The 23,230-nt window shown below is 42.8% G+C and overlaps 1 protein-coding gene across 2 annotated transcripts; it reads left to right on the forward strand.

The window, feature by feature from the left end:
- Positions 1-2,629: 2,629 nt before the first annotated feature.
- Positions 2,630-20,450, forward strand: RGN (regucalcin). 2 transcript variants are annotated; one of them, XM_063083914.1, is made up of 7 exons: positions 2,630-2,763; positions 4,495-4,675; positions 6,902-7,084; positions 13,233-13,448; positions 18,196-18,327; positions 18,689-18,843; positions 19,822-20,450. In XM_063083914.1, the coding sequence occupies exons 2-7, from the start codon at positions 4,507-4,509 to the stop codon at positions 19,870-19,872; spliced, it is 906 nt and encodes a 301-aa protein (XP_062939984.1). In that variant the 5' UTR covers positions 2,630-2,763; positions 4,495-4,506; the 3' UTR covers positions 19,873-20,450. The 2 variants fall into 2 exon arrangements, with proteins under 2 accessions (XP_062939984.1, XP_062939985.1); XM_063083915.1 differs by having other exon boundaries at positions 4,498-4,675.
- Positions 20,451-23,230: the final 2,780 nt, after the last annotated feature.

Here is a 23,230-nt window from a genome sequence, read left to right on the forward strand (position 1 = left end):
AAAAAAAAAAAAAAAAGGCAAGAAGCAGGGTATGTGGCTAGAACATGGCAGAGGTCAAGCAGGGACTACCAGCAAGTTTGAAGGGCCTTGTATGCTCTTGGGTCCATCGAAGGGTGGTACGATTTGACTGTATTTTATAAAGATTCAATAACCACATACTGTGAACAAAGTTAATAAATCGACATCATTTGCCTCCAGATGCTGAGGATACAACCTCACTTCTGTAGTATTGCCAAAAAGACATAGCCTGAATTAACCATGAGGAAAAATCAAACAATCTCAAATTAAGGGACATTCTACATTTTGAACTCCAAAAATGTCGACGTCATGAAATAAAGAAAGGCTAAGGAGCAGAACGCAGTGCTTTACCCTGGATTGGATTTGGAAAAAAAATACTTTTTTCCTTTTTTTTTTTTTTTTAAAAAGGTGACCGGTAAGGGGATCTTAACCCTTGACTTGGTGTTGTCAGCACCACGCTCTCCCAAGAGAGCCACGGGGCGGCCCACTTTTTTCCTTTTCTTATGAAGAACAGTAGCGGGACAGTTGATGAAACCCAATGAGATAAGACTGTCTCAACGATAGTTGCCTGATTTTGGTAATAGTGCTGGGGTTATATAAGAGAATGTCATTATTTTTAGGAAATGCACACTGAAGTATTTAGAGGGAAAGGATCATTATGTCTGCAACTTACTCTCAAACTGTTTTCAGAAACTATATACATATGTAAATGAGAGAGAGAAGGGTAAAGCAAATGTGGTAAACTGGTAACATTTGGGGAGTCTGGGTGAAAGGTAATCATGAATTCTTTATATTATTTTTGCAACTTTTCTGTAAGACTGAATTTTTTTTTTTAATGAAGCTACCCCTCCCTGCAAAAAAAAAAAAGCATATAATCGAACAGCCTGTGTGTGCCAGCTCTGTGGTGGGGCCTGGGAGGTGAGGGTGGATATGGCCATCCCCTGCCTCACAGGACTCATTTTGGCAGTGGATCCACAGGGGTGAGCCAGGGCCTCCAAGGAGATGACAACAATCAGGCTGAGAAATGGCCTGAATGAATTAAGGCGGCACCAATATACTCACAAGGATATTGAAGGGACAATTCTATGATCTGGTGACTATCTGGACTTGAGTTAGGGAACAAGAAAAGTCTAGTGAGGTGTCTGGGTTTCCTGCATGGCCTACTGGTTGCACCAAGGTCCCCTTCACCAAGACAGAGCACGCAGGAGTTTTGTGGAGAACCCTGTGGTAGGGTTTGAGCAGCGAGGTGGGGCTGCCGAGGGAGGGTTAGGTCTCCAGGCCTGTAGCCTGGTGGAGGAAGCTGGGCTGAGACAGCAGTTAGGGAGTCACCAGCATTGAGGGGACAGAGAAGCCATGGATGGAGAAGAGGCTTCTTAGAGAGAGGGCACAACCAGACCCCAGAGATCCCCAACATCCGGAGATCACAATCCCACTCTTCACCCCACCCCAGAAAGTGTCCTTTAAGTTCTTATGTTTAACTAATGGCTTGGGCTATTTGCCAGATTTTTCCCAGCTGGATGTGTGGCTTTGGGAGTGTTCTCACTTTGTAAACTTGCGAATGGGGATATGGAGAGAAGTCGCTCCCAGGGGAAAGGGAAAAAGCTTTGAGGTGATAAGTGCTTGTTATTCGAAGTTACCAACCTTACACTTAGAGCTGAGGTTGCTCCATTTCCTGCTTGGCTCAAGCTTTCTTATGCTTTTGCGTACTAATTTCTGGCCCTTCCTCCTTAGTGAATTAAAGAGTATTAGAATACCGAAATGATTGGGATCTGAGTGTACTGAGGGGTTTTAGGATAGTCCAGATGGCAAGAAAGGGGCACTAGATTGAGAGATACAGACAATGAGGGAGTATAGACCTGGCGTTCAATACGCACAACGAAGTGTTCAAATCTCAAGTGTGCACAGGGTGATTGTTGACAGCACACACACCTGTGCAGCTCAGACCTCCGTTAGGGTACAGAACGTTTCCATCCCCCAGAAAGATCCCCTTTCCCCTTAATGTTAATCCCTGCCCCCAGCCCCAGGGGCATGCACCCTTCTCTGTTTACCTCCCTCCCCTGCTTTTTTAAAAGATGTTTTGAACTTGAGGGTTATTTAGAGAAGTATGCACGTCAGGTGGCAGCAGCAGGAATACCTTTAGGCTGTCCATGGGGACTGTGAAGCTGAGTGCTGCTTAGGGTCGTTTACTCCATGTAATTTTATTTTATTTTATTTTATTTATTTTTTGGCAGCTGGCTCCATATAATTTTTAAATCAAATTAAATAAAGCGTTTCCTCTTCCTCACCAAAAACGTTTTGCAAGACTTGGCCTCCAGACGTCAGAGTCGTCTTGACTAGGGGCAGGATTTGTTTAACCGCTTTGTTCTTTCCTTTTTAACCTGTTTGTGTTTAATCAAAACCGTCCCAATCTCTGTTAGGCATTTTAACAACTTTTTTGTGTTGTTGTTTAAGTAAGATAAACTTTAGATGCCCGTCCAAACTCCAAAGCTCAGGTTCACTGGGCCCTAAGCCTCTACCCCCACCCCCGTCCCTGCCCAGGGTGGCTTTGCAGGGTTCTAGAGCCGCGGGGGAGGAGAGGCGGGGTACTGCGTTGGAGGCGGGGAAGGGTGTGCAAACAGGGTCGCCAGTCTCCACTCGTCCCCAGGCCTGCGTCCATCTACCTGCAGAGTCGCTGTGTCCCTGGCACGATTTCTCCTCCCCGAACTGCTGCCTGACCTTCCAGACGCCACAGGAGTTGCCAGCCCGGTGAGTGCCCAGGTCGGGCCGGCCTCCCTGCCCCCTCCCGGAGAGGAAAGGCTCTGGCGACAGCGGAGCGGGACCCGCTCGGCCCGGTCTCCCGATCAGCGGTAGCGGAAGGAGACCGACTGCCCTGTGCCCTCCCGCTTGGCCGGGAGGGCTGGTGCGCGCTCAGCAGAGACCCGCGCCGGGGACGAGGCGGGCCCAACCTCCAGCTTCCCGGGGCCTCGCTGTCGCCGTCGCCCGAGGCCGCAGCGGCGCTACCAGATTGTGCAGAGGCCCCTCACCCGCACAGGTGCCCCAGCAACAACGCGGGCACCTGACGCCCGGTTCCCGCTCCCCGCTGCCCAGCGGGACATTTGGCAGCCCCCGGCTTGCACGACGGAGCGCAGGGTTAAAAGTCTCTCTTGCTAAAGTCCTGAGTCTGATCTTGGGCCTTATCTAAGACTGATAGCCTGAAGGCCTTTGGAGTCTGAACCAACTTTTTTCCTTTTTTTGGCGGTTGGCGGGTGTGGAGATCAGAACCCTTGACCTTGGTGTTATAGCACCGCGCTCTAACCAACTGAGTAACCGGCCACCGCTGAGCCAATTTTTAATAGCCAATGAACATTCCAAATGCTACGATGCTGGCAGTCAGTATTTGAGACAGGTTTACGCTGCTCTGTTTCTACAAAAAAAAAAAAAAAAAAAAAGCTTATTGAAGGAAATATTAAACCTATTTTCCTTTTCCCCCTTCTATTCATTTGCTCGCCCCGTGTGCGGGACCGCTCACTTCAAAGCAGATACCCTCCCAAGAGGGATGAAAGTGCAGACGATTTGTATCATTACTGGAAACCCCCCTGCTCGGGGCAGAGTCGAGAAAAAGAGAAGGTTGCTGAAAGTCGCCTGGGTGTCCGCAGGTGTCTTTCCTCTCTCACATGGGATTCTTATCTGATCTTTTTTTTTTTTTTTTTCTGATAATTTTTCTTTTTTCTCCCAATGCACTGGTCACAATCTCTGGCCTAAAGTCCCAGCATGGAATGTTCCTTGCCTGTGGAATTCAAGACTCCTTGCCAAACTGGTGCAGTCCCTTCTTAGGAAGCGAGAGAAAGCTCAGAGGCTTTCAGTTCCTACAAGGGCTCTTAGACCATGTCCTTTTCTCCACCCATTTCATTGTCTGAATTTGAAAATGGATGTTCATTCTAATTCAGTGTGTTATCACTGGTGAACATACTCTGAAAAATGCAGTTCAGAGAAAAGCAGATCAGGAAGGCTCTGGCCTCTGAACCATCTTAGAAAGGGATCGCTGGCACCAACAGATGGGGGCAGGGAGCACAGGAGAAGGTGACCTGCAGACACCCAGAGGGGCCATTGACCAATGAGTGAGCTGCCCGCCCCTGACCCACCCTGGCGCCCAGGGTGCTGCTGACATAAAGGCCAGGTCTGCACTGTCTCAACAGTGGTCACTAGCTCCAAGGTATGATTGTTGGTGGGTCACGTTTTCTTTTTTTAAAGCTAGCTTGATAAAGTCACAGCAAGTTGACTGAAGATGCCTCATGTTATCTCCTATCACCTCTTCCTTTTTCACACTAGTCTCCTCCAGTCACATTGTGTATCTTGTTCTGATTAGGGGAAAGTGTGTCTGGCCTTTCCAGTTCTAGTCAAATAGCCGGTGTTGGGATCTTGTCAGCGTCCTAAGTCAGGTGTTTTACTGACTCTGCTCCATACGACTACATTTCATTCTCTCTCTGTTACCTTCAGTAGGTCTCCCCCATGACAATGTCTTCCATTAAGATTGAGTGTGTTTTGCCCGAGAACTGCCGGTGCGGTGAGTCTCCAGTATGGGAAGAAGCATCCAACTCTCTGCTCTTCGTAGATATTCCTGCGAAAAAGATTTGCCGGTGGGATTCACTCACCAAGCAAGTGCAGCGAGTGATCGTGGGTAAGGCTGAAGGCTGGGCTCAGATCTGCGCAGTCAGCCACCTTTTCCCAGCGGAGGGGTGGTCACCCAGTGTTTGTCATTACCCTGGGACCTTCTGGTTAAAGTATACTGAATATAAACACCAAGGTCAAGGGTCAGATCCCTGTACCAGCCAGTGGCCAAAAAAGAAAGCTTACCAAATATGCTTTAAAACTCTTTGGATTGCTGTGCTCTCTGGGTCCACACCCCATGTCCTCCCACCTTCACTTTGCTCTTCCTCCTTAAGTGAGGGGCAACATTCTCAGTTTTGTTTTGACGCCGGGCACTCCGGTATTGATCTTTCCATAATACCATCAGATAACAGCACTGAAAGTTGTAGCCCAGCGGAGGCTATCTATCTTGGGTCAGGCCAAGACTTTAATTTTCAAAAAAAAAATATGTATGTGTATATATATATACACATACATATATATATGTGTATATATATATATGTATATATATATTCACATATGAATGTGAAAAGAAGAGCTTTTGGATTTATAAGGCCTCAACCAGGACTATCTTTGGTCACTGCACAAAATAGGATTCATGATGGAATTTCATGTGCACTTGAGTGTGATTCCATTTATGGCCATGTAATTTCCAGAGAAGTGGTTTATCACTTTCCGTGGCCCAAGGGTTGATGGGATTTTCGATAGAAGTTTCTTGTTTTCATTGTTGTGTTCATGGGAAGAAATACCAGGAATTCCTCTAAGCTTGGGATAGATACCCTCTCTCTCAACTTGGAACTGGGGACTTCAAACTTTTTTTTTTTTTTTTTTTTTAAAAGATGACCGGTAAGGGGATCTTAACCCTTGACTTGGTGTTGTCAGCACCACGCTCACCCAGTGAGCAAACCGGCCATCCCTATATGGGATCCGAACCCGTGGCCTTGGTGTTATCAGCACCACACTCTCCCGAGTGAGCCACAGGCCGGCCCAAACTTTTTTTGTTTTTAATGAGAGAGAACAGCTTTTTAATTCACCCCGGAAACTGACTGTGACTGGAGGCAAAGTGACTGTGACCTCTGAGGGTAGAGTGGGGATGGGGACCCATCCCCTTCCCTAGTCTCTCTTTTCCAGCATGCACACACACCTACCCCTAATTGTAAAGCACCCCCCCCAAACCATGGAAAGGGCTTGTGGTGTCAGCAGTAGCTTGGAAAGCTACCAGAAGTCTCAGGCCACAAGTTGGGGTCCCTGATGAGAGTGTGACCCTCCTAATAATGTCCTGCACGTTCCCTGGGATGCTCAATGGCTCCAATCAATGTCAGAGCAGGGCTTTGAGCTAAGAGCTGCTCCCAGGGGGCCCATTGTCTTATACTGAATAGGCGCTTAGGAAATGTTTTCAAAATCAATTCTGATGCATTTATTTCCTGTGACTGCTCACTACGGTAAGACATCTCTACACTTAAAAATTATTTTTCTGGGCTGGCTGATTAGCTCAGTTGGTTAGAGCGCGGTGTTATAACACCAAGGTCAAGCCGCCCTGGCCAGCCGCCCCCTCCCCATCAAAAACCCCCTTTTTTTCTTATGCATGGAAAAATATTAAACCCAGAAAACCTAAACTTTAAAAATACAGAATATACATAGTAATATAATGAAGAGATGTGATTGTGCTATCGCTGTATCTGCATTTCTATTTATTGTTGTTACCGTGCTTACTTCCAAAAAGGATTTGAGAAACAACTTTGAATTAAACACATACAAAATAGAGCCCTTTAAAAAGGACAAGTCTGGTATTGGAGGAGGAGAGAGATGCCACAAAACCTAGTTGCTGTAACTAAACACAGTTTGTGTCTAAATTTCCTGGAGGTCTGGCAAATTGAGCATTTCTTGCTCCGTGACTACTGCCCTGGTGCCCCTAGATTAGGAGCCCCTCATTTGAACTGGACGTGGCACCGAGCCCCACGGTATTGTGGCTGCTGTGGTTTGACTTCTCTGCTTCTCCCACTAGACTGGGGGCTCCCAGAGGAGTTGGGTTTTATCCACCTTTCTATCCTTGCTGCCCAGAACAGCACACAGAGTTCATGCTCAACAAATACGCTCAGTTATGTAGTCTTCACTATTCAACAGAAGGAAGAAAGCTTCCGCTGTCAAAAGAGCTGGGCTCTTTCTCTAAGAGATGCCAGGTGGCACGGTGGCCTCCTCGTGCTGCTCGGCCAGTGGACTGCTAGCTGCCTCCTAACTGCTGTTTCTGCCTCTACAGATGCCCCAGTCAGCTCTTTGGCCCTTCGCCAGTCAGGAGACTATGTCGCCACCATTGGAACAAAGTTCTGTGCTTTGAACTGGGCAGATCAATCAGCAGTTGTCCTGGCCACAGTGGATAAAGATAAGAAAAACAATCGATTCAATGATGGGAAGGTGGATCCCGCCGGGAGATACTTTGCTGGTATGATTTATCTTTAGCACCCACTTACTGAGCTTTGGAGGAAACACTATGACTTAGAAAGTTCTCAGTGCTGTAGTGGAAAAGGTGTTATTCATAATGGGTCTTGGGTTCTTCTTTTATTATTGCCTGAGTAACTTGTATCACACACACAAAAAATCTATGGGAAAATCTTCCTAGATCTTCTTTTCAATTTCCGTCTCTAGCAGAGACTAAACTCTGTATGATACTTTTGTGGTTTAAATGAATTTTAAATGCAGGGGTTTTATTGCTGATGATGTCTAAATTGGAAATCATTTCAGATTTACAGAAAAAAATGTAAGAATAGTACAAACAACTCCTGTACACCCTTTGCCTATCGCTAACATTTTGTTCTACTTGCTGTATCATTTGCTCTCTATTTATGAGGATACTTCAAAAAGCCCGTGGAGGGCTGGCCGGTGAACTCAGCTGGTCAGAGAGTGGTGTTATAACACCAAGGTCAAGGGTTCAGATTCCCTTACTAGCCAGCCACACACACAAAAATAAATAATAATAATAAAAGACTGCATGGAAAAATCGAATTAAAAGATATGCAAATCTTTCCATGCACGTTTTGAAGTACCTTGTATATCTAAACATATTTATCTCCAGAATCATTTGAGAATAGATTGAATATATATTACGTGCCTTTATCCCTTAAAATACTTCAGTGTGAATTTTCCAAGAAAAATGATATATATCTTACATGACCACAGTATAGTTATCAACTTAAAGAAATTTAACATTGATACAATAATTTTATCTAATGTACTGTCTATATCCCAGTTGTCAATTAACCAAATAATGTCCTTTATAGCATATTTTTCCCTCCAGTACAGGATCCAGTCTAGGATCATGTATTGCATTTTATTGTCATTATCTCTTTAATCTTTTTTAATCTGGAACATTTCCACAGCCCTTCTTTGTTTTTTATGACATTGCCATTTTTGAAGAATACAGTTCAACCCAAACCCCCACCCCGCTTTTTAAGTGAACATTCCTCCTTTTGTGTTTGTCTGATGTTTCCTTGGGATTAGATTGATGTTAGGCATTCTTGGCTGGAATACTGTGTAGATGATGTTCTGTTCTCCTCAGAGCATGCCATCTGGAGGCATACGATGTCCATCTGTCCCTCACTGCTGATGATTAATTTTGATCACCCAGTTAAGGTCCTGTCAGATTTCTCTACTGCATAGCACTTTTTTTTTTTTTTTTTTTTTTGCAGCTGGCTAGCATGGGGATCCAACCCTTGACCTTGGTGTTATAACACCATGCTTTAATCAACTGAGCCAATCAGCCAACCTTAATTGCAATTTATAAGTAATGTGTGTTTGTGAGTTATCTATTTCTGAGTAACAAATTATCCTGAAACTTAGTAGCTTAAAATAACAAATGTTTATTATCTCACATAGTTTCTGAAGATCAAGAATCTGGGGGCAGCTTCACTGGATGGTTCTGGTCCAGGCTATCTCAGGGGGTTGTGGTCATGCTGCCGCCCGAGGCTGCAGCCTCAGAAGAGGCCGGATTCTCTGAATGGGCCTGGAGGATCCACTTCCAAGCTCATTCATGTAGGAGGTGGCAGGAGGCTTCAGTTCCTTAGCACGTGGGCCTCTCCATAGGGCTGCTCAGGACATGACTTCCCCTAGAGCCAGTGATGAAACAGGGAGAGAGAGAGAGCCCAAGATGGAGGCTATGGTCTTGTTATAACCAATCTTGGAAGTGACATAGCATCACTTTTGCCATTTGCTATTGGTCATACAGACAGTGATGGAGAGGACTACGGAAGGGTGTGAATACTGGGAGGCAGGGACCATTAGGGGCGATCTTGGAGAGGCTGGCTACTACTCAGGGAGATTCTTTAAGTACATGCAAATATCCTGGTCCTCATCAAAACTTCTCCCTTAGGATTCATTGATGATTCTTGCTTGAACCAATCTTTACTATGATGGCTGCAGATGCTTATATATGGCATTAAAAGGATTTCAACTATAGTTTTAAATTAGGTAGTACATTTCAGACCTATTTCTCATTTACCTCCCATGATAACAACCCTATGTTACCAAAGGTGATTCTTCATCCCTGCTATTTCCACCTCCCACAGTCCCCTCACATGGTTGGCCATGCTGTCCTGGCTCCATTCACTTTCAACATGGCAGGCAGTTGAGGTCTGAGCAGCTGACTGTAGATTGTTCCCCATCGTCCTGGACTTTACACAACCACAGATATCAGCCAGGACAGGCTGAAAGATTAAAGATGAGGATCCATTAGAAGCCCTTCTGCCAGTAACTTCTGCAGGATAAAGAAATATGATTGAATGCTTTACCTCCTAATGAAATTGATTTTCTCTCTCCCTTCTGGCTAGAAGTTTACAGTTCTGTGGCAGTTTATGAGACAAAAATAAAGATGTTCTCCAAGGCCTGAGTTCCTAATTGGGATCTCTGGGCTGTCATAAGACCCCTTAAAATTGTAGGTATCATTGTGAGTGTCCCTACTGATGGCATGGATCTGCCAGAAGCACTCAAGAACCTTTTTCTAGAGAGAAGTCCTAACTCTCAGCAGGTGCTCAGAGGTGTCCCAGGCCCAGAAAAGGGTGGAGTCATCTGATAGTCTAGATGGAGTCTCAAGGCTTGAGCTGTCTGTGCTCACTACCAGATAATGAAGCATAAACCAGAGTTCTAGGTTATTCTACCCCACTAAAGAAGAGCCCTTTCCAAGCAGCAGGGGATTCATATTCACGTTCCAGGCATCTCTTTCTGGAGGAATATTCATTAAACAATCCCAGCTGTCCTATAGCAGGAAACTGCTGAGAGCACATCCTTCTCCACAGGAAGGGAGGACTTACCCCAAATTGCTTGCTATTCAGGCTTCCCATTTTCAGTCTGTTTTCCTCCTCTAACTCGCTCTTCTTTTAGAAGGAGTATGATATAGTAGATGAGCTTTCCAGGTTTTTCATTATTGTCAAATTCTGCTCTGTCCCCTGAGATCAGACTCAAGTCTATCTAAGTGAATATTGAATAATGATTTTAGTGACCGAAATATTATTGCTTTGTGTTGCTTCACCCCCCCATGCATTTGTCACCCCTCTTCCCCTGGGTGACGGAGATGCAAAGGATTACTCAAAGCCCATCTCTTCTGAGCAGTGAGAGAGCCCAAAGTGGTTAATCTCCCGCCGGAACCCTCAAGCAAGGGTCAACCCTTCCTTGGAAAATTAACTCTGAGTTGGGGTTTTCTTCCTGCATTTATTTTCCAGACCAGGAAGTTACAGGAAGAGACATAGGTGGGATTATAGTTTAACAGTATAGGCTGGTAACTTTCAGTGAAACAAGCCAGATGACATTCCAGTAAGGCCGTTAAGTGGTCCTATCAACACAAGCTTGGTCTTAGCAAACATTCCTTCTCCCACCAGCAATTTTTCAGTATCTACACATATCAAGCAGTAACCTGTCTGTCCTTGAGCCAGTAACCTTGCTGTGCCACAAATCTTTATCTTACACCAGAAACATAGCCTGAGGAAAATTTCCAGTCCTCCACAAGGTCAATATTTGAAACTACAAGGCTTTGGAAAACCAGGCCCTGTGAGGTACATATGCTTTATAGTATATTCCACAAAATATTACATATGCATTTGAGAAGAATGGATATTCTGCTGCTGTTGGGTAGAGTGGTCTATAAATATCAATCAGATCCAGTTGGTTGATGGTTTCTGGTTCTTCTATATCTTTTTTGATTTCCTATCTACTTGTATCTGTTACTGAGAGAGATATGTTGATAGTCTCCCACTATAATTCCGGATTTGTCTATTTCTCCTTTTGGTTCTGCCAACTTTTGCTTTGTGTGTTTTGAAGCTCTGTTAAGTACATACACATTGAGGATTACTATGTCTTAGTGAGTTGACCATTTTCAATATACAGTACCCCTCTTTGTCCCTGAAATCTTTATTCCCCTATATGTAATGTGTCATTTTTCTTTCATTGCTTTCAAGCACTTTTATTTGATTTTAGTTGTCAGCGATTTGATTATGATGTGTCTATGTGTGGGTTTCTTTGGGCTTACCATGTTTCAGATTTGCTCAGATTCCTCAATCTATAGTTTTGTGCTTTTCACCAAATCTGGGCAGTTTTGAGCCATATAATCTTCAAATATTGTTTGGCCCTGCACTCTTTCTCCTTCTCTAGGAATCGAATGACATATTAGCCCTTTTGTTGTCCCATGAATCCCTGTGGCTCTGTTCCTTTTTATTCTCAATCTTTTTTGTCTCTGATGTTCAGATAGGATAATTTCTATTAATTTATCATCAGGTACACTGACTCTTTCCTCTATCATCTCTATTCTGCTATTGAGTCTGCCCAAGTGAATTTTCTTTATTTCAGTTATTTTATTTTTCACTTCTAAAATTTTCATTTGGTTATTCTTTTTTTTTTTTTTTTTTTTTTTGATGGCTGGTAGGTATGGGGAATCTGATATTTGGTTATTCTTTATTTCTTCTACTTCTTTGCTGATATTTTCTATTTTGAGTTTTGTTTCAAGACTGTTTATAATTGCTGATTTGAGTTCTTTTTGAGCTACTTCAGTTTTTGTCAAATAATCCCAACATCTGTGCCATCTCGTTTTCGGCATCTTTTGATTATGTTTTCCTTTGTGAGTTCAGATTGCCATGCTTCTTTGTGTTGCCAAGTAATCTGGGGTTATATCTTAGACATTTTTGTTTTGTTTTGTTTTGTTTTTTACAGAGGCCAGTACAGGGATCGAACCCTGGACCTTGGTGCCTAGACATTTTGAATATGAGGTTATGAGACCCTGAGTCTTGTGTAAATCCTTTGGAGAACGTTGTTATAGTTGTCTTGGAAGGCAACGTATATGTTTAGGTTCAGGCCACAAGTTCCAACTGCTTTCTGTTGGGTGCTATTAGGATCTGTCCCACATGTGTGCCAATCGGTGGTCAGTCTGGGACCTAGAAGAAGTTCTATCCATTGGCTACACTCTCAAAGTCTTTGGTATGCTCACTGGAGTTGGATCCATGCATGTGCAAGTTGGGGGGATGAGCCTAGGAGATCATTAACAGCTTTATGGGGTTGCATTCCTGAGTAACTGTCTCTCCACTATCTCTCAGGACTTTCCAGTTTCCTGGAGCTCTCCTTTTCTTTCCTCTAGCCAGAAACCATCCATTTTTGTACTTGGGCTGCCTCTGGGACCAAGCAGCAGGAGGACAGAGAAAGAGAAAATCTAAGAGCAACAGCGTTTGGCTCCACCCTTTTGAAGCTACAGCCTCACCAAATGGAGAGGAATGTTCCCTTCCCTCAGTTTTGATTCCTGTAGTCTCCTGTTGCTGGCCACTCTCTTTGCTGTTGCTACTTCTGCTGCAGAACTGTCTAGGGACTAGTGCGTGAGAGAATGGAGAAAAAGGAGTGCGAAACAACCCAGGGATTTCCCCCACGCTCACTGAGCTTCACAAGTTTCCTTTTCTGCACCTGCAGCCAGGTCTAGAGGGTTTCCTTGCATCTCTGTCTGCACCGCAGTGCACGAGTCCAGATTTCAGGCCGTATTGAGTTCAGGCCGGGAGATATTGGAGAAGAAAATGAAGAACTCACCACCAATTAGGTGCTTCAAATTCTGCTGCTCTTGCCTGAGCTGCCTGCTGCTGTTTACTTTTCAGAATTCTCAAAGAATTCTGGGCCATGCATTTTTATCCAGGTTTTTTTTTTTTTTTAAAAAGATGACCGGTAAGGGGATCTTAACCCTTGACTTGGTGTTGTCAGCACCACGCTCACCCAGTGAGCAAACCAGCCATCCCTATATGGGATCCGAACCCGCGGCCTCGGCGCTCCCAGCGCCACACTCTCCCGAGTGAGCCACGGGCTCAGCCCTATCCAGGTTTTATAGTTGTGCTCAGTGGGAGAAAATGAGTTCGGTGCATCTTTACTCCTTATCTGGAAGCAGAACCTCTCAGCATAGTTTTAATTTGCACTATAAGCAAGGTAGTTGTCATTTTAAAACATATAGGACCCAGATTGGGATAGTATACTAATTTCCTTGATTTAAACACTGGAAAGGATCCCTGGTGAGAAAGGGTGGTGTGGTGCATGGGGAGAGGTGCTATGGGGCTGAGCTCAGGGCTCTTTGGTTTTTGTAGGCACCATGGGAGAAGAAACAGCCCCGGCAGTTATGGAGCGGCACCAAGGGTCCCTGTACTCCCTTTTTCCTGACCACCATGTGAAAAAGTACTTTGACCAGGTGGACATCTCCAATGGTTTGGATTGGTCCCTAGACCACAAAATTTTCTATTACATCGACAGTTTATCCTACTCCGTGGATGCCTTTGACTATGACCTGCAGACAGGACAAATCTGTATGTACTTTTTCATTATTTTTCTCTGTACTCTTGGTATTATTTTCATGTGTCTGTGACTAGTAAGGCACCTCTCCCTCAACCCATGTGATAATGTCCTTACTTGTCAAATAGAGAGCTTTCCAATGTTATTCCGATATAGTAATGATTACACAGACTTGACTATGCCGCCAGTCAAACACGGTTAAATATGGCCATAGTTGGCATAATATGGATAGACCCTTAATCCTTTTCCTTGCCACCATCGCCAGAAAAGGGCTCACTGTAAAATGGATTGTGTTCTATCGGGAAGTGCCTAATGGCAAATAGTATACAACTGAATGGGTTTTTATAAAAAAGCAGAAAATTAGAGTTTTGGGTTGATATTTCTTATTTGTACTTTAATTAACCACAGGCAGGTACTCAGAGGAAAATCAACAACCTTTCATAATGGAAAAGCAAAAACCATAGTTGCGGGTTATCCAACTCCATCAATGTGCTTTAAATGAGCCATAGCTGGAAACTGGGAGGGAAGGAATTATTCAGAACAATTTAGAAGAAAGTTCTTGAAACTGTTTCATGAAAAGTGCCAAACCACAAGAGCAAAACCAATAATAAAGATGGCTTGGCTACAGATTGGGAGAAAATATTTGCAAACTATACTGCTGACAATGGGTTAATATCAAGAATATATAAGAAACTTAAACAATTCAACAGCAAAAAAACAAACAACGCAATTGAGAAATGGGCAAAGGATCTTAATAGACATTTCTCAAAAGACATACAAATGGCCAACAGGCATATGAAAAAATGCTCAACATCACTAATCATCAGGGAAATGCAAATCAAAACCACAATGAGATATCACCTTACTCCAGTTAGAATGGCTATTATCAATAAGACAAAAGAAAATAAGTGCTGGATGTCGAGAAAAGAAAACACGCACTGTTGGTTGGAGTGTGAATTAGTACAGCCATATGGAAAACAGTACGGAGGTTCCTCAAAAAATTAAAAATAGAACTACCATATGCTCCAGCAATCCCATTACTGGGTATATACCTAAAGGAAATGAAGTCAGTATGTGGAAGAGATACCTGCACTCCCATGTTTATTGCAGCCCCATTTACAATAGCCAAGATATGGAACCAACCTAAGTGTCCAGCAACAGATGAATGAATTAAAAAACGTGGTATACATACACAGTGGAATACTATTCAGCCATAAAAGAGAATGAAATCTTATCATTTGTGGAAACATGGACTTGGAGGTCATTATGTTAAGTGAAGTAAGCCAGATACAGAAAGACAAATACTACATTATCTCACTCATTTGTGGAATTCAATATAGAACAGTGGTTATCAGAGGGAGGTGGGGGGGGGACAAGGAGAGAATGACCAACAGGTACAAAATTACAATTAGATGGAAGGAATAAGTTCTGGTGTTCTATTGCATAGTAGGGTGACTATGGTTAACAGTTAAGTTTTGTATATTACAGAATAGCTGGAGGAGAGCCTTTTGAATGTTTTTACCACAAAGATATGATAAATGCAGGAGGTGATGGATACATGAACTACCCTAACTTGATCATTATATAACATATACATGTATCAAAACATCAGATTGTACCCCATAAGTGTGTACAGTTGCAATGGGTCAATTAAAATAAATAAAATTTGGGGAAGGTTCTGGTCAAGATGGCAGAATAGACAGTCTCCAGCATCACTCTCTCCTACAAATCAACCAATTTACAACTATAAAAATGTAACATCAGCCAAGCTGGGGCCGCTGAAGCTCAGGGGAAGAGGAGGAGAGACCTATGGAACTCATGAAGGCGGGAGAAACCAAGATGAGAGAAAGAAAAAACTGCTCTCAGCATTTTGGCCCATGGCCGCTTTAATGCTAGAGCGCATGGAGCAGGAGCCGGCAGAAGCCTCAGCTGTGCTCTTCAGATGGAGTTACTTGGAGGCAGCAGGGGAGAAGAGGGCCTTGGTGGCCCCCAGGACAGCAAGACCACTAATAGGGTTCACGTGGACCCACATAGGAGTGAGGAGCCAGAACAACTGAAAAAAGGGAGCCATTCAGAGGCTGGTGAGTCATTGCAAGGGCCCGGCACAGGGCCCGTCCCATGGGAAATGTTTGGAGCATGGGCGGTGGGGGAGACAGGCCCACCAGGAGAACACTGGGACACAGCAAGGACAGCCAACCCACCCCCCAATCAGTGCAGGACCACTCAGAGGAGACTGGTTGGGAATGCAGAATTGTATGGGGTGCAGTTCAATGAAAAAACTCAGGCCCAGATCAGAGTTTCTACACAACCCAGGTGCACCAAGTATCTGGAGAGCCAGAAGTACCTATAAGGTCAACCATTGAACCCTGAGCTGCCTAAAAAGCCTTCCCTACGGAAACAGCAGCAAAGCAGCAATTTACTCAACCACACAGCTCAAGTACTGGTTCCCACAGGAAGTTCCCCTGTGTTAGAAGTAAGCAAAGGACAAAAACTTAGTTCTGGCCCAGGCACACCACCAGTGCCTTGGGGCCCACCAGGGGACATGAGGTATGGAGCCAGGGACAGGACCCCCACCTACAACCACTCACACTGTCAGCACCTTGGGGCCTTGCCCAGGAACCCGAGGATTGGAGCTGGGGACCGAACCCCACTCCTACATCCAGGCACACCACCAACAGCTCAGGGCCTACCCAGGTACCCAGGACTAGCAGCCAGGGACCAGACCCCCTTCCCACAACCAGGCACACCATGACAGCACCTCAGGGCCCATCCGGGGGCCCAAGGCATGGACAAGTGGACCAGAACCCCCTCCCACAACCAGGCTCACCACACCAGCACCTTGGGGCCCGCCTGGGGACCTGGGGCATGGAGAAGGGGACCAGACCCCCCTCCCACAACCAGGCTCACCGAGTCAGTGCCTCAGGGCCCACCCAGGGACTGGACCCCCCCGTCCCACAACCAGCACACCTCACCAGTGCCTTGGGGCCCACCTGGGGACCTGGAGCATGGAGAAGCGGACTGGACCCCCCCTCCCACAACCAGGCTTACTGCACCAGCACTTCGGGGCCTGCCCAGGGACCTGGGCCGTGGAGTAGGGGACCGGATCCCCCTCCACAACCAGCTCACTGTGCCAGTGTCTTGGGGCCCATCCGGGGACCCAGGGCATGGGGAAGGGGACCAGACCCCCCTCCCACAACCAGGCACACCATGCCATCACCTCGGGACCCACTCATATGGACCTGGGGTATGGAGCTGGGGATCGGACACTCTCCACAACCAGGCACACCACCAGCACCAAGGAGCATGCTAAAAACATCTCCTCCATGTGGGTGGCCCACCACAGCCACCACGATAACCATGGCTGTTGTGAAGGCGGCTAGACACCACAACCACCACACAGATGGTCCACCAGCCACTGGAGTGCATTGACACAAGGAGAGTCACCAGCAGAGATAAAGAAAGGAGGAGGATGTCTGTCTCCACAGAGCGCATTTCAGAGTGATGGAAGAGGCATCTGCTGTATGATAGTATTGGGGGACCTGATCACACCTCTCAGCACTGGACAGATCATCTAGGCAGCAAATCAACAGAGTAACCATTATTCTTTCAGAAGGAGAGAAGAAATCTAGGGTGATTAGAGGGGGGAGGGAGAGATGAAGGGGGAGGGGGGGAGATTGGACACAGGGGCATAAAGAATAATTATGATTCGTTCCAATATATATGCTAGTAATATTGATTTGGTCAACATATCTCAATGTTGAACCCCCAAAATTTTTATAATCAGTTTTGATTCAATAAAAATTTAAAAATAAATAAATAAAAATTTTAAAAATGGCTTGGTAAAAAAAATTACAAGACTCTCCATGCAGATTTAATCAGAGGCAAAATGTTCTAGTACAGATGTTTTGCTTTGAAATATGTAGTGCTCTTTTTTTTTTTTTTTTTTTTTTTTCTCTTGGTGGCTGGCCGGTATGGGGATCCAAACCCTTGACCTTGGTGATACAACACCGTGCTCTAACCAACTGAGCTAACTGACCAGCTCTGTAGTGCTCTTTTTTATTACTGGTTTTACCCATTTTCCCCACACATGGTTTTAACATTTTTTTCCATCATACCTCAATCTGATTACTGTAGTGGCCTGGATTTTGTAACGTAAAGTTTGTCTGTATTTTGATGTTTGTTTTTTATATACTGTGACTCCCCCTTTTAAGGCCAGCCAGTTGGTTTTGGAATTCCCCCCCTTTCAGAAACAATCTCTTCTAGATTTTAGTGTTAATTTTGGAGCACTCAGTCAGGCAGAAGAAGAATTCATGTATCTCACTAGTTTTTGTGCCTGAAGTGTTCACGTGGCATCCTTAAGTTGCCTTATAGATCTTGGAGTTAATCAAAGTAGACATTTTTGTAGCCAAAACAGCAGAGGTCTAACCACCGTCTGAAGTGTATCTGAGATGGGCATGCAGGGAGGACCTCAGTTCAGGTCAGCCTCAAAAATAACTATTGGTATTTTATTAAGAATTCTCCTTTCTTTTTTCTTTTCTCCTCCTCTGAAAGCTTAGACAGATGAGCCTCTACCCAAACTAAAGAGAGAGAATCCACGCCCCCAAAGGATTGATAAAAATCCTATGTTCACACGCTAAACACTGGATAAACAGAGTGATCAGCATTTATAGTGAGCTCGAGAGCTCACTGAATCTCAGTATGAGTGGCTTACTGTTTTGTTGTGTTTGAAGTTTTGTTTTTATTTTTGTTTTTTAACTACAGCCAACCGCAGAAGTGTTTACAAGCTGGAGAAAGAAGAACAAATCCCAGATGGAATGTGTATTGACACTGAGGGGAAGCTCTGGGTGGCCTGTTACAATGGAGGAAGGGTGATTCGTTTAGATCCTGAGACAGGTAGGCCCACAGCAAAGTGAAAAATGCCTGCCATGTCTAGAAAACACCAGACACTAAGGACCGGGGAAACCTCATTACTGATAAAGTTAGAAATATATATATTCAGTGGTCTCAATTGGACGATTTTTGCAAGAAAGACCAAAGGTATAGCCCGAAATTTATAGTCAGCATTTCTTTTCCTGTGGAGGTAAGTCATTTTGCTCAAAATAAATTGTCAGGGAAGGTAGGTTAAATACATGGACAAATTCTGACCTCCGCAGTCTTCTTAGAACTTCCCTATAACTCCACAAAGGGTCCAGAAATGTTGCACAGGTTGGAAATTGCTAGCACTAAACTTTAAATAAAATTTTTGGTAATCTAGGGAAAAGACTCCAAACTGTGAAGTTGCCTGTTGATAAAACAACTTCATGCTGCTTCGGAGGGAAGGATTATTCTGAAATGTATGTGACCTGTGCCCGGGACGGGTTGGACCCTGAGAGTCTTTTGAGGCAACCTGAAGCTGGTGGGATTTTCAAGGTGATACGGCTATTTCTTTTATTTTGGAGGTTGGGTAGGGTATGCTCTGTTAAGTAACTGAGTGACTGGTACTTTTGCATACTTCCAAAACACTATTCTATTTAGCTTGTTAAGCTCATCAAGCTAGACTTAAAAACATTTTATTTGAACTTTCTAGACTGTAAGTTATCTGAAGTCCAAGATAATGTGTTTAGCCTACTTGGTACAGTACTTAAAAATATTTTTTTTGCTTCAGTAGTATTTGTTGAAATTCTTCAAATCAGTAGAAAGAACTTGGAAAACCAGCGTTTGAAACTTGCTTATGAGACTACTTGATTTTTTTTTTTTTTTTTTTTTTTTTTTTTGTCTTTTTCGTGACCGGCACTCAGCCAGTGAGTGCACCGGCCATTCCTATGTAGGATCCGAACCCGCGGCGGGAGCGTCGCCGCGCTCCCAGCGTCGCACTCTCCCGAGTGCGCCACGGGCTCGGCCCGTACTTGATTTTTTAATGTCCAGAATATTTTCTAGCTTTTAATATTTTTTTGGCAACAGAACAAACACTGATGAAAATCATAGACCTTTTGAGCTGAAGAGATATAGAAAGAGAGAGAATCCACCCCCCCCAAAGGACTGGTAAAAATCCCATGTTCACATGCCAAACACTGGATAAATAGAGCGATCAGCATTTATAATGAGCTTGACAGCTCTCTGATTCTGAGTATGAGTGGCTTACATACTTCTCACCTCAGGTGAGAAGATGATAGACATAAATTCAGTTTTAAGCTCAAGTTAGTTGTAAATGGTTGCTAGTTGGATTATAATCTATGTGAATTACTGGTTTGGACCATAAATACCTAACCAAGTAATTCCCTTTTATGATAGGAAATAAAACAAGGATGATAGGTGGCTAAGTATATTATTATAAATCATAAAAATGCTTCTGAAGAATACTTTTGAATTGCCCTTTGTCAGAACTTTTCTCTTTTCTTATTTCAACAGATAACTGGCCTGGGGGTCAAAGGAATTGCCCCCTATCCTTATGCGGGATGAGTGACAGGTCTTTCCTGCTAGAGGAAGCTTTGAAGACACCTAGAGAATTCTGGTGCTGAAATTTTAATCTAGTTAGAAAAATGAAGCAATGGTATTGTTAACAGGGTTAAATTTTAATTTACAATTTTTCAAAGATAGAGCCTTTTTAACAGGGTAGGCCTTCTGTAAAAAGTGCTATAGAAAAGCAAAGAATTGCTCAACTGTCAACCGGCCTCTTGATTCTTTGCAAAATGCTGAATGTGGGGTGGGGGGATAGGAGACCTTACTTGTTCTTTATTCTGCATTCCATACTTAATATATTTAAAGCTTAAAAAAACTAATAAATAGTAACCTGGGAATGACTGATTACAATTACATTCTTTTGTATTTTCATGATAATCTTATAAAATATGCCATGATGCTAACCTACCTTGATATTACTTTTCCTATATGTTATTTTACAAACTAAAATACTGCTGGAAGATGACTCAAACACTCTGGCAAAATCCAAGGTTCCAACTGCCACCTAGTGGATATAAAAGTAATATATCACTTTGGAAAGTATGCTTTAAAAAAAAGCTTTAGTGAGTTTTAATTGGCCTTCCATATGTAAAATGTACAATTTGACAAACTTGTCATATATATACATTTATGAAACTAACACCACAAGTAACATAATAAATCTGTCTACTACCGCGAAACTTGCCTTGTGTCCTGTTGTAAGCCTTTCCTTCTGCCCCTCTACGTTCCTGTCCCCCATCCCCAGGAAACCATTGATCTTCTTTCTGTCACTATAAATTATCCTTAAAGTTGGGTAGTGTGATTTCTCCAACTTTATTCTTTTTCAGAATTGTCTTAGCTATTTTAGTTCTTTTGGCCTGCCATATATATTTTATGATCAGCTTGACTATATCTACAAAAAACCCAAACAAAACCCTGCTACAATTTTAAATGGAATCGCTCTACATCTCTAGAACAATTTGGAGAGAATTGGCATCTTTACTATTTTGAATCTTCCCATCCATAAACACAGCATGTCCCTCCAATTATTTAGGTTTTCTTCTATTTATTTCATTGGCATTTCGTAAGTTTCAGCATTCAGATCTTGTACATGTTTTGTTAGATTTATATCCAAGTATTTCATTTTTTGGAGCCATTATAAACGTTATTACTTCTTATTTTTTGTTTCCAATTGATCAGTGCTTGTTTATAGAAGTATGATTGGCGTTTGTAGTTTGATCTTGTATATGATAACTTTGCTAAGCTCACTTATTAGTTCTAATAATATTTCTGTAGCTTCTCTGAGATTCTTTGCATATGTAACCATGTCTACTGTGAATAGAGACAGTTTTATTTCTTCCTTTTCAATCTGTATGTTTTGGGCTGGCTGGTTATCTCACTTGGTAACACCAAAGTCAATGGTTTGGGTCCCCTTACCAGCCAGCCACCAAAAGTCAAAACCAACGTGTATGTTTTTATTCCTTTTTCTTACCTTATTGCACTAAGAATGCCAGTACTATGTTGACTAGGAATAGTAAGAGTGGATATCATTGTTTCGTTCCCAATCTTAAGAGAAAAGCATGCAGTCTTTTAGTCATTAAATATGTTAGCTGTATGTATTTTTGTGAACGCCCTTTCTTGGGTTGAGAAAGTTCCCTTCTAGTCTAGTTTGTTTAGAGGTATTTTTTTTTAAATCATGGATGTATTTTGTCAAATGCCTTTTCTGTATTTATTGATGTGATCATGTGATTTCCCGTCTTTAGATTGTTAATATGATAGATTCTTGCATTCCTGAGATAAACCCTCCTTGGTCGTGGTATATTATTATTTTTATATGTTGCTGGATTCTATCTTTTAATATTTTGTTGAGGATTTTTACATTTATGTTCGCGAGAGATATTGGTCCCTAGTTTTCTTTATTTCTACTCTCTTTTTCTGGTGTTGATATCAGGGTAATACTGGCCTTATAAAAATGAGTTGGGAAGTATTAACTCCTCTTTATTTTCTGGAAAAGATAGTGTATAATTATTATTTATTCTTTAAATACTTGGCAAAATTCACCAATGAAACCAGGTATTAGTCAGTTTCTGTCGCTGATAACAAAATACCTGAAACTGGGTAACTTATAAAAAAACAATATTTATTGCTTACAGTTTCTGAGGCTGAAAAGTCCAAAGTCCAGGGAACACGTTTGGTGAGGGTCTTCCTTGGTGCTGGCTTCAATGATACAGGGTATCACATTGCAAGATGGTGGAAGCAGAGAGACAGAAAAAGCTCCTCATGCACTCTCCTTTTAAAGCCCTCAGAACCATGCCCACGACCACTACTAAACCATCAACTTAATCACCTCTTCAAGCCCCACCTTTCAATGATCATAATAGGATTTCCCACCCTCTTAACAGTTACAGTGGGGATCAAGCTTCTAATATGTAAAACTCAGGGGACACAATTCAATCTACATCAAATCACTTGCACCTGGATATTTCTTTTTCAGAAAGTTTTTCTCAGTTGGTCAGAGCACAGCCTTGTAACACCACGGTCAAGGGTTCAGATCCCCATACCGGCCAGCTGCCAAAAAAAAAAAGAAAAGAAAAGAAGGTTTTTAACTTTCCTTAATAATTATAGGACCACTCAGGTTATCTACTTAATCTTGGTGAGGTTTGGTAGTTTTTGGCTCTTGAGAAATTGGTCTTTTTCATCTAAGTTGTCAAATTTATGTGTGTAGAGTTGTTTATACTATTCCTTATTATTCTTTTAATAATGTATGTGAGTTTTGTAGTGATATACCCTTTTTTCCTGATATTGATTATTTCTGTCTTCTCTTTTTTCTTTGCCAGTCTTCTTAGAGGTTTATCAGTTATATCGATTTTTTCAAAGAACCAGTTTTTGATTTCTTTTTTTTTTCCCCCAACCCTTCATTCATTTTTTGGGGGGGTTGTCAATTTTATTGACTTATCGTCTTATCTTTGTTATTCCTTCTGTCTGCTTTACTTGGATTTCTTTTGCTCTTTTTCTGTCTTCTTAAATTGGAATCATAGATTATGGATTTGAGACATTTGTTCTTTTCTAAAACAGCATTTATGCTATAAATTATCCTCTCACCACTGCTTTCTCTGCAGCCCACAAAGTCTGATATATTGTATCTGTATACTTGTTAAATTCAAAATATTTTCTATTTTCCTTAGAGACTTTTTCTTTGACCCATGGATTATTTAGAAGTGTGTTGTTCGGTTTCCAAATTATTGGAGATTTTACTGTTATCTTTTGGGTATTGATTTCAGATTTAATTCCATTATGGTCAGAGGGCATACTTTCTATGATTTCAATTGTTTCAAATTCATTAAAGTTTGATTTATTTTCCAGGTTATGGTCTGTCTTG

This window comes from Cynocephalus volans, chromosome X (genome assembly GCF_027409185.1).
Source record: "Cynocephalus volans isolate mCynVol1 chromosome X, mCynVol1.pri, whole genome shotgun sequence".
In the NCBI taxonomy this organism is placed as follows: domain Eukaryota; kingdom Metazoa; phylum Chordata; class Mammalia; order Dermoptera; family Cynocephalidae; genus Cynocephalus; species Cynocephalus volans.